At 41.6% G+C, this 15,797-nt stretch overlaps 1 protein-coding gene across 2 annotated transcripts in view; it reads right to left on the minus strand.

The window, feature by feature from the left end:
• The window catches only part of NUCKS1 (nuclear casein kinase and cyclin dependent kinase substrate 1), a 45,290-nt gene extending 32,481 nt beyond the window's left edge, over positions 1-12,809 (minus strand). For both annotated transcript variants that reach the window (XM_054979935.1, XM_054979934.1), the window contains exons 1-3: positions 12,559-12,809; positions 4,224-4,273; positions 2,096-2,201 (exon numbers count right to left, since the gene is read on the minus strand). In XM_054979935.1, coding sequence (XP_054835910.1) covers positions 2,096-2,201; positions 4,224-4,273; positions 12,559-12,575 — 173 coding nt within the window. In that variant the 5' untranslated portion in view covers positions 12,576-12,809. The remainder of the gene's footprint in view (positions 1-2,095; positions 2,202-4,223; positions 4,274-12,558) is intronic.
• Between the last annotated feature and the right edge of the window lie 2,988 nt (positions 12,810-15,797).

Consider the following 15,797-nt stretch of genomic DNA (forward strand, 5'->3'; position numbering starts at 1 on the left):
TTTAATGGGCAAATTATATCATGTTCTTAACATTTTTAATACTTCCTGCCAATATATAATTTCAGTGATCAGTAATGGTGTCCCACAGGCATATACTGTAAGCACTTTGTCAATTTTTTACATAGAGTTGATGGATATATCAGCTCACCATCACCAGATGAAGCTGACTGTGCAGGACTTTGTGATACAGAGGCCACAGAAGAAACTGGGCTTCTGGATTGGCACTACTTCCACTGTCACCCATCTCACATTCAAGAAATATTTTTTAATGTCTCCAGGGTATTTTTTACATGTAAGAATGTGTTTGACCATGCTGGTAATTTAGAAATACGTATATTATTTGGCAGTATTTGCACAACAAAGTTTTTGCACGAGAAGGATATCTGAAGTGTGGAAATGGTTCCATATGTTAGAAGACTGTTGCAACATTTTAATGAGGAAGGGAGAAAAAAGGATATTTAATGATGCCATGCATACATACTGATGTAGCACGTCAGAGTTTTTGTAATAGACACCTCCCCAGTAAGGCTGACGGTGAACCCCTTTTTCTCAGCCCTCACTGCTAACATTAAAGACTCAAATATTAGGGTGGTAGAAATAAATTAATCAACATACATAAAAATGTTATTAGACCTCAGCAATTAAACTGTGAATACAGTTTTATATTAAATTCACAATAAATAAAAACACTTACCTTTCAATAAGAGTATCTGCAAAGCTAGATGCATTTCCAGCTAGATGCTACCTTCTTCCTTCTGTGGCTATTGGTTAGAGAGCTCTGTTCTCAATTAAACTTTTCAGAGTTTTCCTCTGAATCTTTGGTGCAGTTTCTGCCCCACCCCCTTCGGATCTTTTCTTCCACCTCCAGCAAGATAGGGCAATAAGCTACTTGTTACTTAATCTGAGAATACGTATGTCACAGTGGTTTGAAGGAGAAATGAAAAGGTCAACCACGAGGAAAGAGTCAGGTCAAAACGTCAACAGAAGGCAAGCAATGAAAGCCTTGCATGCTTCCCTCACATGCAGAAATTCATCTTGGATTTAAATGCTGTATATGTCTACAGCATGCCTACCTTGTCCTTAAAAAGCATTTCATTAATTCTAAAAGAGAAAATATTTCATAGGAGTTTTTATCCATACTTCCCCAAATTTCCAATTTTTTTCACTGGAAAAATGGAAAAAGGCTTAGAAAGAAACAGAGGGAAAACTCCTTTTCCCCATTTTTTTCTGGGCCCAGATCTATAGATTTCTTTAACCTTCAGAAGCTCAGACTCCTCTCTCCAAACATTTGCTATATCAATCTATTTTCTACACAAGCCAGGTTCTGAGACAAACACAGACTTTTGAGAATGGATTAGTTCTAGCCCCACTCACCACCCTCAAAGCTCAAACCCTACCTGCCTAGAACTTCCCTTTCTACTTCCCCTTCCATCTATCTCCATGGGTCATGTTTAGCAGCTGTTCTCCAAAGGGTCTTACACCCAGAAGTCTGACAATTTAGTAGCCAGGTGGAGAAGTGCAAGAAATTGGATACTTTTTCCCCATGTGCTTTTCTGATCCTTTCCTAGATTGTAGAACTCATCTGCTTTAGTTCACTCCACCCACATCTTATAAACACAGGAACTAAGTTTTTTGCTCAATGAAGCCATGTTTTTGCATATATGCCTAGAATGAGCTACTAATTGTATTAATTTTTCCAGAAACAAGAGCTGATAATTTCCAGGCATACTCCAGCTATTTCAACTGGTGGTTTGATTTTTATGATATGTAAAAGGAAATGTCCATGCTTGATTGATAGGTAATGGTAAATACTTTGAGAAGTAAGTAAACTGGTTCTTTGTGCAGAAAAGCAGCCTTTAACTCAGCGTGTGATAGACACACAGTCACTAATTCATTATTATTTCTTAACTCTAAATTTAACATGCAAGTGATTAAAGACAATCTTAACCAGGTAATCCTTAAAATGAGAAATTTAACATTTGTTTCTTTTTTAAAAATCCAAATGTAAATATCTGATTTTAAACAAAATCAATTGATTTTTATCAGCTTTGAAAGCTGGCACACACAGATAAGAAAGAATCTAACCACAGCTCACCTGTCCTCCTGAGAATTCTTTCCAGGCCGCCTCTTATTCTTTGCTTCCCGTGGTGATGAGCGGATTTTCTTGGTTGGAGGAGCTGAATCTCTTCCATATTCTTCATCTATATAGTAAAGGTGATGAGATAGATTTAACTGGGCAATTACAAGTGCGACAGCCAGTAAAAGCCGTAACCTTCAAAAATTAGCACCAACAACATCCTGCTAAAACTTCCTGAAACAATTGGATGAGACAGATGAAATGTTGGAACTACTGAAGCATTTAGATAGGATTTTATGAATTCATTTGTTTTAACTATTATTTGTAAAATGCTTTAACACCGCTAAATTGTTTGGGGGACTTTGCAAAGTATAAACAAAAGGGGAAACTTGATGCTTCAACTAGGTCTGATTGACCCGGAAAACCAACCTTGTTTGTTTAAATGAACAAATGAATGGTTTTTGAGGTCAGACAAAGTTGAACAAGCATAACCACTAAGGACAGTTCTACAGAAGGATATATGCACAAATGAAGGGATAAGGTGTTGGTCCTTGTGTCTACATAGGGTTCAAGACACTTGTGTCCCCAGTTTCCATGTTGGTTAACACATACCTGGTGATTTGGTTTTCATTCTGTATTGCAGACTGATAGCCAATCCTCTCCATTATTTTTTAAAAAGTTTATGTTTTAAAGAAATGAACAATATCCCATAGCAGTGTTTCTTTGGAAACTTATGAAGCATTACTTATTGAGATCAGAAATTAAGGACCAGACTCCTGAACAACTTGCTCACTGCTACCAAGGCTACGCAATGTGGAACAGCAATACAAAGTTGAGCGTGCTGCAGGACATAAGCTAAGCCTACACAAGACTAACTGGCCTGGTCCATGCCCTGTATGAACCAAATGTGTGCTACAGAATCTACTGCAATGCATAGGGATTCCATAGCAAACAAAATGGCACAGAAAATGTTCCTTAAAAGTAGATAATTGCCTGTTAGAGCAATCATAGAAGTCACTAGGAGTGTGTATTAGTTCTCTTAGATCACACTGCATGCTTGAATTTGCATCTGTGCTGAATGGAGCAAGAAAGCAAACTGGTTCGTGGTTCAAGTAATTCAATGCTGGGCTACAAGAAGCAGGCGAAAAAATGGAACTTTTTGCAAAAGTGGTACAATACACACAGTCCCTGAAATATACGGCCTGTGATGCTGTTCCACTAACATTGGTCCCCCAGTGCAAAAAGTCATCCACAACAAAATAGGCTCTTCTGCAGGTGGGACAATCAATGATGGTGGAGAGTGCCAGCAAGTCATATCTGACTTGCCCAACATATGGGTACAGCACGGGGCTATGCAGTGCTCATTCGTCAGCTGACCCATGTATGGGTTGCAGTACATTATTGCTCAGCTTCCCGCCCCCTGTATGCTGATGGGCAGGAATCTGGAATTGACCCCATCTTGGGACAGCTATTAATGGTAACCCCTGCTGGTGTTTTCAAGGCAAGAAAACTAACAGAGGTGATTTGCCATTGCCTTCCTCTGCATAGCAGCACTGATCTTTGGAGATCTCCTATACAATTACTAACCAAGGCTGACCCTGCTTAGCTTCCGAGATCAGATAAGATCAGATTTGCCTGGGCTATCCAGGTGGACTGGAGAAAAGCTCCACTGTTAGCAGAATGTACTGTATCCTTCAACTCCAGACATGCTGTATCCTTTTCTCTGTAATATCCTTTCTGTCATAAATACTGCTTTGCCAGACCTTATATTTTATAAAAAATAAAAACAGCAATTCACAATTTCAAATACTAGTTAAAGCTTTAAATGTCCCAATTATTGTTTCTAATAAATGGCATAGTCTTGCACATTTTGTAAATAAACTGAACTTGGCTAATAAACTGGCATTAGAATTGCACACAGGGTTGCACCATATTTTGTTTTCATTAATGATCATAGCTCCATCTACTAAACAGCAACAGCATGCCTGTTTTCCCAACAACAATAACAAAACACTGTAAGGGTTCCAGAAGGCTTTACTTGGAGCAGACCAAGAAAAGAGTCTCAGAATATGAAAATACAGTTTGAGTAGTTACAGAACAGTCTCCATATTCTCCCCTTCCCCCACTCATAAAAATCAATAGTTACCTGCATCATCTGATTCCTGGAACTGTGAATAGTCCACCACCTTTCTGTTCCTAGAAAAGCAGAAAAGCATACTAGTTTAATCAGACTGAAATCAGACTGATCGTGGTCAGTTTCAACAACTAAGACTATAATATCATTATATTTTTAAATGTAATTGCTCTTATGCAGTAGCTCCAGCACATAAAATAAGCTGTCTTTCAAAACTCTTTGGAAACCCCAACTGGTCTAGAACACTGCAGCTAAGCTGTTAACAGGACCTGTCACAGTGATACTTCTCCAGTGCTTGGTTGTTTCAAGGTATAATTCAAGCTATAAAATCATTTAAATCTTAAAAGGTCTGGGGCTAGAGGTGGGCTCAAACCAAAATACGAATCAAAATTCATCATGAACCAGGGCAGTTTGTGGTTCACGAACCAACGATTCAACAGAGCCCATTTCTGATGAATCACCAAAAACGTTTAGGTCGGTTCGTTACTGTGGACAGCCTGGAGCTGCTCAATTAGTTTCCTAGGCAATGGGGGGATGGGCTTTCTGCAGCCCCGGAAGTGACCTTCTGCTGCCCTGGAAGTGACGTTTTCATGAATCAAATGAACCAATTCGCAAACCGGGGCAAGTTCATAAAAGTTCATGGTTTGTGAAACAGGACTAACCATGAACCGCACGGTTCGACTTTTTCCTGGTTTGTGCCCATCTCTATCAGGGACCAAGTTATGTAAAGGCAGATGGAAGTTACTGAATGCTCTTTTATGGGTGCTTCCATCTTCAGAAGTTAAGCAGATGTTTACTACAGATGAGGGGGTTCAGTGGATGCACCCTGTTTATGAAAAATCCTTCTCAATCTTTGGCTGGCCAACAAAACCTTTCATATTCACCTTTGTGACTTTGCATTGTTTTTTTTATCTTGGTTTTTAATGCTGCTAGTCAATACTGCTGTTATATTGTTTTATATTTTGAATGCCCATGGGAAAGGAGCACAGAAATATATGTAAATATAAAATAAGTAATTCATAGGAATTCAATGTACACACTTAACTAGACACAAAGAAGAGCTGCCTTCATTCTTTTGAGTATGAAAGTTCTAAGACTCTCCACTACTGAAGAACAGATTAATTCAAACTTCCATAAAGATTTGTGTATCAGCCATTTTACACTCTCTCTCATGTAGAGAGGAAGAGACAACAGCTAGGGGCCACACTTAAAATCTGTGGCTCAAAGTACCCCTATCCGCCATGTCCCCAGTTTCTCATGACAGCTGCTTCTGGAGAGGATGCATTACTGCCACAGGGTTATTGTGGCTTTAAGAACCAGCAGTCTGAATGCTTGTGCAAGGGAGAAAACTGTTCATCTCACCTCTTTCCTTCCACCCCACCTGCACCCTTTCTGTTGCTGGAAAGCAGAACTGTGCTTCTATCTGCAGCCCAGCAATGGTAACTGAACTTGCATAAAGATTTTCACGGCAGCCATTTCCATGGATGGCTCTCTGTTCTGTTCTTAGGGGTAGAGTAATTTACCAGATCATAACTGACAGAATTGCCACGCATCCCAGTTCTGCATGCTGAATACTTGAAAATATTGTTCTGGACTTATTCTAACCTCCTCATATGCAGTCCTACTAATCACTTATCAATTCTAATCCTCTCCTTGCCCACCTATTATATAGCATAAGGTCTCGGGGTTGGATCCAAGGGTACCCCTGTGCGAGCAGAAAGCACTTCTGTTCATACAAAGTAAGCTCACAATTTCTGCCAGCTTCCCACTAAAGCAGCAGCTCTGCACTGTATCCAATGCTATTTCCAAGGAATCCAACACTAAGGAATAGCTTTGCAGGTGACAAAAGGGCTGCAGAACAGAAGGATATGGAAAAGATCCATTCAGTCACTGGTGCTTTGTGTGTGTGTGTTTTAATTCAACCTTTTGTATTTTGAGTACCTTCATTTATTTTCTGCATAGCACCTAGCAGATGATAAACCTGTGTCCCTCAAACTTCAGAATTTAAGGTCACCCTTCCAAACTTATGCAACTATCTAGCCTAATTTCAAAGCCAAATATCAGCTACTGTGGAAGTCAATCAATGTGTGCAGCCAAATTCTGTATGCAAAATATGTGGATGGGGATGAAACAATATGAGCAAGAAAATATGAAACGTATGTTCATTGATTTAGAAACATAGTGCTGCAATGGACCTCAAGGGTCTAGGCCAGCCCCTACACAATGCAGGAAATTCACAGCTATCCTCCTCCCCTCCCTCAGTGACCCCTGCTCTACGTCCAGAGGAAGGAAAAAACCCGTCTAGAATCTCTGGCCAATCTGGCCTGGAGGAAAATTCCTTCCCGACCTCCAAGTGGCAGCCAGCATTACCCTGGGCATACAAGAAAGGGCCATGAGAGCCAAGCAGAGGCTCATCCCTTCATGCACTCCCTCTCTTGATCTGTGTACATTCATACTAAGTCAGAGAATCATCACAGCTGTCAGATGACCACCTAGTCTCTTCTTTAATAACTCTAAGGAAAGAGAGCCCACCACCTCCTGAGGAAACCTGTTCCATTGAGGAACCGCTCTAACTGTCAGGAAGGTCTTCCTAATGTTTAGCAACTTCCTAATGTTTAACAACTCTTGTTGTTTTAATTTTAATCCTTTGTTTCTAGTCCAACCCACTGGCCAACAGAAAACAACTCTGCTTTATCCTCTATGTGACAGCTCTTCAAATACCTGAAGAGGGCTATCATATTACCTCTCAGTCACCTCCTCTCTAAGATAAACATACCCAGCTCCAAAGCAAGCCTTCCTCCCAGGCCTGGTGAGAGTTACCAATTAAGAGATGTAAATGATAAGGATACATTTACCATTGGTTTATTGATAAGGATACATTTAAGAGTCAATCCCACTCCCTTTTAGTTGATGCTGTTCCTCATATTTAAATGATAAAATGTTCAAGTTTAACAAGATTCTTTTTTATACAAAATGTAAATCCCTGTTAGAGCCCCATGGCACAGAGTGGTAAGCTGTAGTACTGCAGCCCAAGCTCTGCTCATGACCTGAGTTAGATCCCGGTGGAAGCTGGGTTCAGGTAGACGGCTCAAAGCTGACTCAGCCTTCCTGAGGTTGGAAAAATGAGTACTCAGTTTCCTGGGGTGTAGATGACTGGGGAAGGCAATGGCAAACCACCCCGTGAAAAGCTTGCCAAGAAAACGTCGTGATGCGATGTCCCCCATGGGTCAGTAATGACTTGGTGCTTGCACAGGGGACTAACTTTACCTTTACCTTAAATCACTGTTACCAATATAACATGCTGAGGGTTAAACAATGATCATTAATGAGAAACTGTGCAGCTACTTCCTCCTGCCGATACTTCTTCATCTTCCCTCCCAAGGCAGCATTCTCACACTCCCTACCCTGCCCCAATGGTTCCTTTCATACTTCAATAGCCTATAATATACACAGTGACATGTTAAAAGTACCGCAAAATTGTTAATAACATTGTCGTTCTGTTCCCAAGCCTTCAGGAACCCTGAAAGAAGCTCTTTGGGGAGCTGGGTCCTACAATGCTAAGTAACAGATTTCAAGTGATTAAGCATGGGAGCCTTCCTGAGGCACTCAAAAAGCATCAAGTGAGGTATGTAGAAGAATTACTGAAATACACACAAAACCTACTCATTATCAACTGCAGGTTGAAGTTTGAGGGTATTTGTTCAATAAAGAAATATTTATTCACATTAGTTTTTAAAGACCAGGTGTCCCTAGCCTTTGAGCCTGCAGACACCTTTAGAATTCTAATACAGTGTGGTGGGCTTAGCCATAAAATGGCTGCCACACGAGGTGTAGGCCACCACAGAATTGCTGCTGCAGCCTACCTTCAGTCACACTGTGAAGATCCTTGTGCTGTGGTGGCAGTTGCTGCCAAAGCAATGTTTTTAAAGCCCTACATAGCCAATCAAATCTCCAATGGCCAGTCAGAAATCCATTGCTTTCTATTATAGTCACTATAGCACAGTTGGACTTGCTCAGTACAGACGACAGGTAGACTAGAGCTTTCACGGTGTAGTGGTAGGCAGGCCATACCTGCAAACAATGAAATATGTTTAAAATTACTGTTACCCAATACAGAAAATCAAGCCTTAATGAACCAATACATTACTACCACAACCACCTCAAAACACGTGTATTTTAATGCAAAGAGTCTGGTCCACATTAAGTACTACATAAATAATAGCAAAAGCCCTATTTCAGTTGGTGCCCTGTATAAGTATAATGAATACAAGTAGCCTGAAGATAAACAAGTAGGAATTAATAGTACCATTACTCTACACTTTATTAATTGAGTTTCCTGGATTTATTCATCCCTTACATTAGCATATGGTAGAAGATCATTCTGAGTTCTGACTAAAAGGGTATTAAACACACCATCACTGCTGGATCAAGAAAAGAATGTTTTCCTCGCAAAGGATTTTAAAAACTTTTAAGATAGAAAACAAAATACAGGCTCTCACATTTAACCACAATTCTACTGAGTTATGAAAATATACCTCCAATACCAGCACTATGAGTAAAAGGTAAACAAAAAGGCACAAGGACTTCCCTTGCTTTCTATTCACATCCTGGGAAATATTCAACCAGCAGCACACTCAAGAGGTCGATCTTAACTTCTTACAGAAACAAAATACTGGAGATGAGAAATCACACAGTTTTCCTCTGACTGCTATTCCTCAAACTGTGTGCTTACTATTACCCTATCTAGTAAATGTTAAACTCCAAATAAATCATTAATCATTGTCCAGCATCTAATACTCTTCCTCAAAAGTTCACTTGAGAAGAGGGACATTGATACAATGTGTTGTAAGAATTAATATAGCACACTATTCCTTTAAATAAATTTATACAGCAGAATAAAAAGTGGTTTGCCATCTACATTTGAAAAAGATTAATAACTGCATTGATTCTCTTCAACTAAACCACAAGGATAAGCACCCAACAGATTCCATTCCATGGAAACATTTAAATAGCTCAGAACCAGGTTGAGACATGTAAAGAGTTGGCTGGCATGAGGAAAAGATAATCAATTTTAGAATGTTTTCCATGAAATTGACCATATTGACTCATACTGTGTAATTCACAAGTGTCAGTGAGAAAGGTAGAATAAGAACAACAGCAGAGGCAGCAATTTACTGCTGGACTTTGGGCCAGTCATTCTCCCAGCCTAACCTACTTCACAGGGTTGCAGTGAGGATAAAATAGAAAGCAGCACCCTAACCTTCTTAACAGAAGTATGGGATAAAATGGCATGAATAAATGTCGTGTAATCCTGACTACTGAGTAGGAAGCTGCTCATATATCACCAAATCCAAACAGTTAATTCTGTCTGTATGAGAGAGTTGCTAGGGACACATTCCCTGACTCTAATATCCAGTTTCAGGATATTACTTGGGATGCTGTCCTTTCCCAGCCTCAAGAGTCAAAAATTGCTAACTAATACTCAGGTATTTTAAAACCTTATTAAAACAACAGAAGACTTTTTAATCAGTGAACTGTCTAACACTTACGTTAAATACAAAAACAAATGAATTTACTGTGAAATAATTATATTAACATAAAACAAAGTGGCAGTGACTATTCAAAGCAAAAATCTACTTTGAGATGCCTGTGGTTATAACAGGGAGCCTGTAGAGAAAATCTTGCTATACTGTTAAATTTGCTGGGAAGTGGGTAAGTAATCCTTATTAAGGAAAAAATCCATAACAAAATAAAAAGTAAGCTATCATCTACAGTCTATTAAAATCATGAATGGAGATTTGATCATGATAGGTACAAATCTAGGTGCTGGTATGCTCGTGTACTCCCTCTCTCCTCCCCTTGCAGCCAAAACATGAAGACTCTCACTCCAATTTTTATTCAGATTGTAAAATGTAATTCCAGTTCCCCTTTTTCTAAACCAGGACAAACCAAAGGAAAATATCGTTATGTTCTATGAAATCAAAACCCTCTCTCCACAACCACCACCATTAACAACCCTAGAATAGAAAAAAAGATTGACACATTTTTCCAAGACTAACAACTGCATGAGTGTGTACATGAGAAGTTTTGAAATTATGCATTATATCCTCCCTCCATGTGGTCCCAATCCAAACTGAGACTAGGCATAGTTACAATATACTTTTTAAAAGTGCAGGAAAGGATACATGATGAGTCCATCAACTTCCTATTTATCTCGACTCAAAAGAATTAACATACCAAAACACACAGAGCAGCTCTGGGCTGCCACAGTTCTAGCCTGTGTGGAGCAGATTCATTCTCATACAAACACACATATTTGGGCTAATGGTAAGCGTCATGATTAAACAAATAAAGCTAGCTACAATTACAAAATGCTTGAATGATTCAAGCATGATTTTATAGTCAGGTTTTAAAATAAATTATTGTAGTGTAATGGAATAATGTGGTTCTACCAACTTGTGAAATTTCCCCCTAAAGATATTTAAAAATAGGCAAGCCTGATTAGTTCCTGAGTTCAATTTTAAGTTTATATGCAAATCTACCCTCAAAACTCTAACAGCAGAAATTCATTGTGAATTTCACCCCCAACTGCCAATCCAGAGAGATGCCAAGTAATGGCATTATCTTAAATTGTGCCTCAAAGACATCAGATACAGATGATGAAAAGCAACCCTAGCCTCTGAGTACCCCAAAACAGAACACTTTTAAGTGATGATCTGGGAAGCTGAACTCAAGGACAGATAGCCCCCCCCCCTTCTCACGTTAGGAAATAATTCATTAAGTGTAAGTATGTTTATCAATTAGAAATTTAAGAGAGACTAAAAATATATTTTAGATAGACATTTAAATGAACTTTTAACATACTTCAGCAACTTTAGGCATCATAAGTAAAAGCCATTTGCAAACTGGATTGTCACAGAGACATAAGGTTTGGCAGGCCTCCTTCCTTAATGTGAGCAGTTACCAGCTAATCTTAAACACTTCCATGTTTTAGTGTTTGTAAGTGTAATAGCAGGTATTATTTTTTCATGTTGCCCACTCTCCCAGAACAGCATACCTAGTTCTTTGCATTCTGATCACAACTCTATGGTTATGGTTATACTAGAGAGTAAGGATCTGACCCTAGGTCATCCCAGGTCTAGCCCAGCATTCTAATCACTTACACCCACATTGCCCCCCCCCTCACTGATGAGATGCATAGAATACAATGAAGCATTCAAATACTCTCAGCTAATAAGTTCTTACTGTTATGTGGTCCTCAGAAGAAAAATGTTTTGATCCCACTCTAATTTAATTCCTTGGAGACAGGAAAATGAATGTGAAAATTTACTTGACTGAATGCAAGTAAGAAATAATCTGAATGCACTGCATCACTATTTTATACTGATAGAATTCAGGGCCACATAAAGCTAGAAACTTAAGTGATACTATAATTGAAAAAGATCAGATCATTTCAGACTGCTGCTTGTTCTCCTGGCCCTGCCCCACAAACTTATAGCACAGTATGAAAGTAGAGCAAGTGATCAAAGATGTCATCCAAGACTAAAATGATACAGGAAATGTTCCTTAGGTATTCCTTATCCCCCACCCCAAATTTCTAAGTGAACCCTTTCTATAAATGCTTTCTGCATTCTTGGATTCCTTCCTACCATCCAGTGAGACAGGAACCACACGGAACACCCATTCTTTATACGTGGAGCTCCGATTAAGTCCACCGCTGCAAAAGCGCAGCCCCCTCCTCCCATGCATAATAAACGCACATGCACTCCTTCCCACCAGGGTGCACCCTTCTGCTACGAACTCTTCCTTCTGGCAAACAAGCACCTCCCCACGCTGAAATCCAGCAACTCCATACGAAAAGTCCCAATTAATGCACATCGCCCCTCCCGGCAGCAAATGCACATCGCCTCTCGACGACATAACTCGAAACACGGGGGCAAACTACCAACCCTCCCCACATTTGTCTGGAACAATACACGCATACAAGTCATCTGCACAATGCGCATGTGGCATGCCTTCCTTCGATCCTTACAGTCGAGATACGCACAGAGAAGCCCTCACAAGCCCTTCCCTTCCCTTGTGCAAACGCCAACTTCGCTGCGCTAACCTTCGCATCCCGCAGGAAAGGACCTGCAGGGCGGCGGCGTGAGATTCCCCCCCCCCCACACACACACACCGCCAAGAAGCATGCTGCATGCCTGCACACGCCCCTCCCCTCTGCTCTCCCGCCATGTCCCACTCCGGGTTTTCCCTTCCCTCCCTCGCATGGGACGAGGCCCCGTCCGTTAGCTCCTCGTCGGAAAAACCGCGGGTGGCCCGGAGCCCTTCTCCATTGCAGAGGGCTCACCTGACGGGCCTAGACATCTTGGCTGTTCAAATCGAGGCCCTCAGGCGGGCGCTGTCCACTGACGAAAGAACCGAAAAGCGTCTGCACAGGCCACGCTCGCTCTCCCGGGGGGCCGTCGATCCCCGGGCCAGCGACTCTAGCAGCCGCTACGCGCAACAAACCGGGCCTTCTCACGCCGTCAGTCGCCACCACTCGCCGCTCCCCCCTGCAAAATGGTCGCACTTCGTCCAGCAGAAGGGATGCGCCGTGCTGAGAGGGCGGTGCAACCTACTCAGCTGGCATCTCCTACCTCTTCTTCTCATTGGCTGGCTCTCTGCATTGTCATCGTCTATTGGTCGGTTCGAACAATCACGGAAGCAATGCCCCGCCTCCTCTTCTGCGAGCGGGAGGAGTGAAGGCGATGGAGGGGAGCCCCTCTCTAAAGCTGCTATGAGAGGGGGCAGCCAACAACAGCCTGACAAAACGGTCAAGATTTTACAAACACAGATTCGCCACATACTTGCACGTATTTCAATCTTGCCAGTCAATAATCGTACGTTTTCGCAGCCGTGATAATTAGCCAAGAGCATTACTGTCGATTTTAGATAAAATAATAACATGCATACCAAACTGCAGATTCGACAACAACGGCGGGCTAGGTTTTTGGAGGGAAAAGAGAATCAGGTTCAACCCCACCCCATATGTCCGTGGCACCTATCGCGATATTTCACGTTTCTGCGTCTGTGGCCCAGGTCAACCCTAAAGTTGCTGGCGAGGAGTCTTCCCATTTCTTACAAGATGCTGCTAGCAAGTTTGCACTGCTTTGCTTCTTTGCTATTCTAGCTTCATCGCACTCTGTTTCCTACCTCATAGAGCTCCACTATCTTCTCCTGGCTAGCAATTTCTAACCAAAAGTGGAATCTACAGTTAGGAAGTTTAATGGATAGGGTGGCACTGGCAACACAAACAGGATTTGGCCCAGGGAGCAACAGATGCTACCATTTAGTCTGTAACCGTCGTCACCAACATCGTTAAAGAAGAATTGTTACTTTTTTTGTGAGTACAAATGGCTCTTTCATCCAAGTCGCCTGCATACCAAATTTTCCCCGCAACACAACACCATGCCACGAAAGTGCTTTTAATTCCTTAGCTAACAACAGCAGTCACGCTATGGAGTACTGTGTGGAATATATTTCTGGGACAGTAAGGCTGATCTCATCAGATCACGGAAGCTAAGCAGGGTCGGCCTTGGTTAGTTATTGGATGGGAGACCTCCAGCAAAGACCAGTGTGGCAAACCACCTCTGTTAGACTTGCCATGAAAACCCCACCAGGGGTCGCCATAAGTCAGCTATGACTTGAGGGCATTCACCACCACCATCAGAGATTTATGGATGGAGATGAGCAACACTCATGCTGATGCCAATGCTAGTTTGCTTCATGTTTATAGAACAAGTCTTCTGAAAACCTGCAACAGCCTCCTTGGATGCATCCTGCAAGATCATATCTGCCACCTTAAAAGATATAAGAAGGTAGAAAAATGTGGCTGCATTCCTTCATCAACACAATAGCAAGAAGGGTCTAAACCTATTTTGTTTTCCTTTTAATCCTGCGGCCCCCACTTTCTTCCAGGGCAGCTTGGCCATTAACTTTATTGGGTGGGCTGCTGCCTTGAGCCCCATCCACATCCACAGTGGGGCCAATAAGGAGGAGCATAGCTGTGCTAAACTTTGCCTTATAGTATCCTGGGTCCAATGCAATCAGTGAAGAACACCACAAACACAGTAATACCAACTTCACCCCTCCTGGCCTGAGCATGATGCAGCTAGCAAGGAGAAACATGGTGGCTGGCTGCAAGGGCTGGGTGGTTTATACAGGCCTTTAAATGACATTTCAATCATATATTTAATTAGAGGGTCACAGTAATTACCACAGGACTGAAAGTAACACTTGGTTCCTTTAGGCCAGTGTTCTGTGTGTACAAAATTGTGCATTTTTAAGATGCAGTAAAATGGTTCCAGTTGGAACAGACTACACTGAGGTTTCTTTCAGAGTTGCATGCAGACTGCCTTAACCCACACATAAAAGTGCATTGCCTACATATTACCTGGTGTGATCTGATTGCTCACGATGATGGTATCAACAAAAGACCTAATGGCTATCCTGTCTTATAAATCACACCAGTTAATTTTATTCTTACCAAAATACGGAAAGCAAGTTGTATTGTCATAAAAAATACACAACCAGAATTTGGGCCAGAATATCATGACTGATGACCAGCCTCCACTATGTCTGCATATACTCTGAATTCATAATGGTGGAGCACAGGGCTCATTTCGAGGGGGAACGCGCAGGAACGCAGTTCCAGTAGTTCCCTAAAGAGGTCACATGACAGGTGGCCCCGCCCACCTGACTCAGCCATTTTGGGGCTGGATTGGGGCCAAAATGGCCCGGATCAGGCCTCTGATGGGTGGTGGATCACTCTCCCGCTCAGCAGCGGCCCAATCCTGACCATTTTGGGCCCAATTTCGGCCCTGAATGGCCAGGATTGGGTCCAAAACAGCCAGGATAGGTGATATCAAGGGGTGTGGCATATGCAAATCAGTTATGCTAATGACAAACTTCCAGTGATGTCAAGGGGCATGACATATGCTAATGAGTTATGCTAATGAGTTCCTCCAGCTCTTTTTCTACGAAATGACCCCTGGTGGAGCATATCACTTTGAGAAACCATAATAAAGAGGACAGGACAGATTTCAGCATTGGCTTTTCTTTGTGGTGTTGAAACTAGTTACTAGCTAATGCCTGCTGAAATAAACAGCAGGAAAACAGTACAGTCTACTTCAGTTGCCCATGATTATACTTATCCATAAGTAGCCCACAACATTCCCCATAGAATTCTGTATCATATTCAGACAAAAGTTATAGGCAGAGATCCACTTGCTGTTTTGAACAACATTTAGAAGGAATTATTTATCTACAGCCATATACAATTAGAGTTGCCAATCTCTGCCGTGTTAGTTTGCAGCAGTAAAACAGCTAGACCATCCAATTCCTATGTAGTCTAAGCCTTCGATAACCACAGCTCTCCCCGTCAGATGCATCTGACAGAACTGACGGGGAGAGCTGTGGTTATCGAAGGCTTAGACTACATAGGAATTGGATGGTCTGTTTTACTGCTGCAAACTAACACGGCAAACTCCTTTGAAGCCTCACCCAAGCCAACTGACCCCTACACCAAAAGGAGATGTTTACATTTAC

Source organism: Eublepharis macularius, chromosome 5, assembly GCF_028583425.1.
Source record: "Eublepharis macularius isolate TG4126 chromosome 5, MPM_Emac_v1.0, whole genome shotgun sequence".
NCBI lineage: Eukaryota > Metazoa > Chordata > Lepidosauria > Squamata > Eublepharidae > Eublepharis > Eublepharis macularius.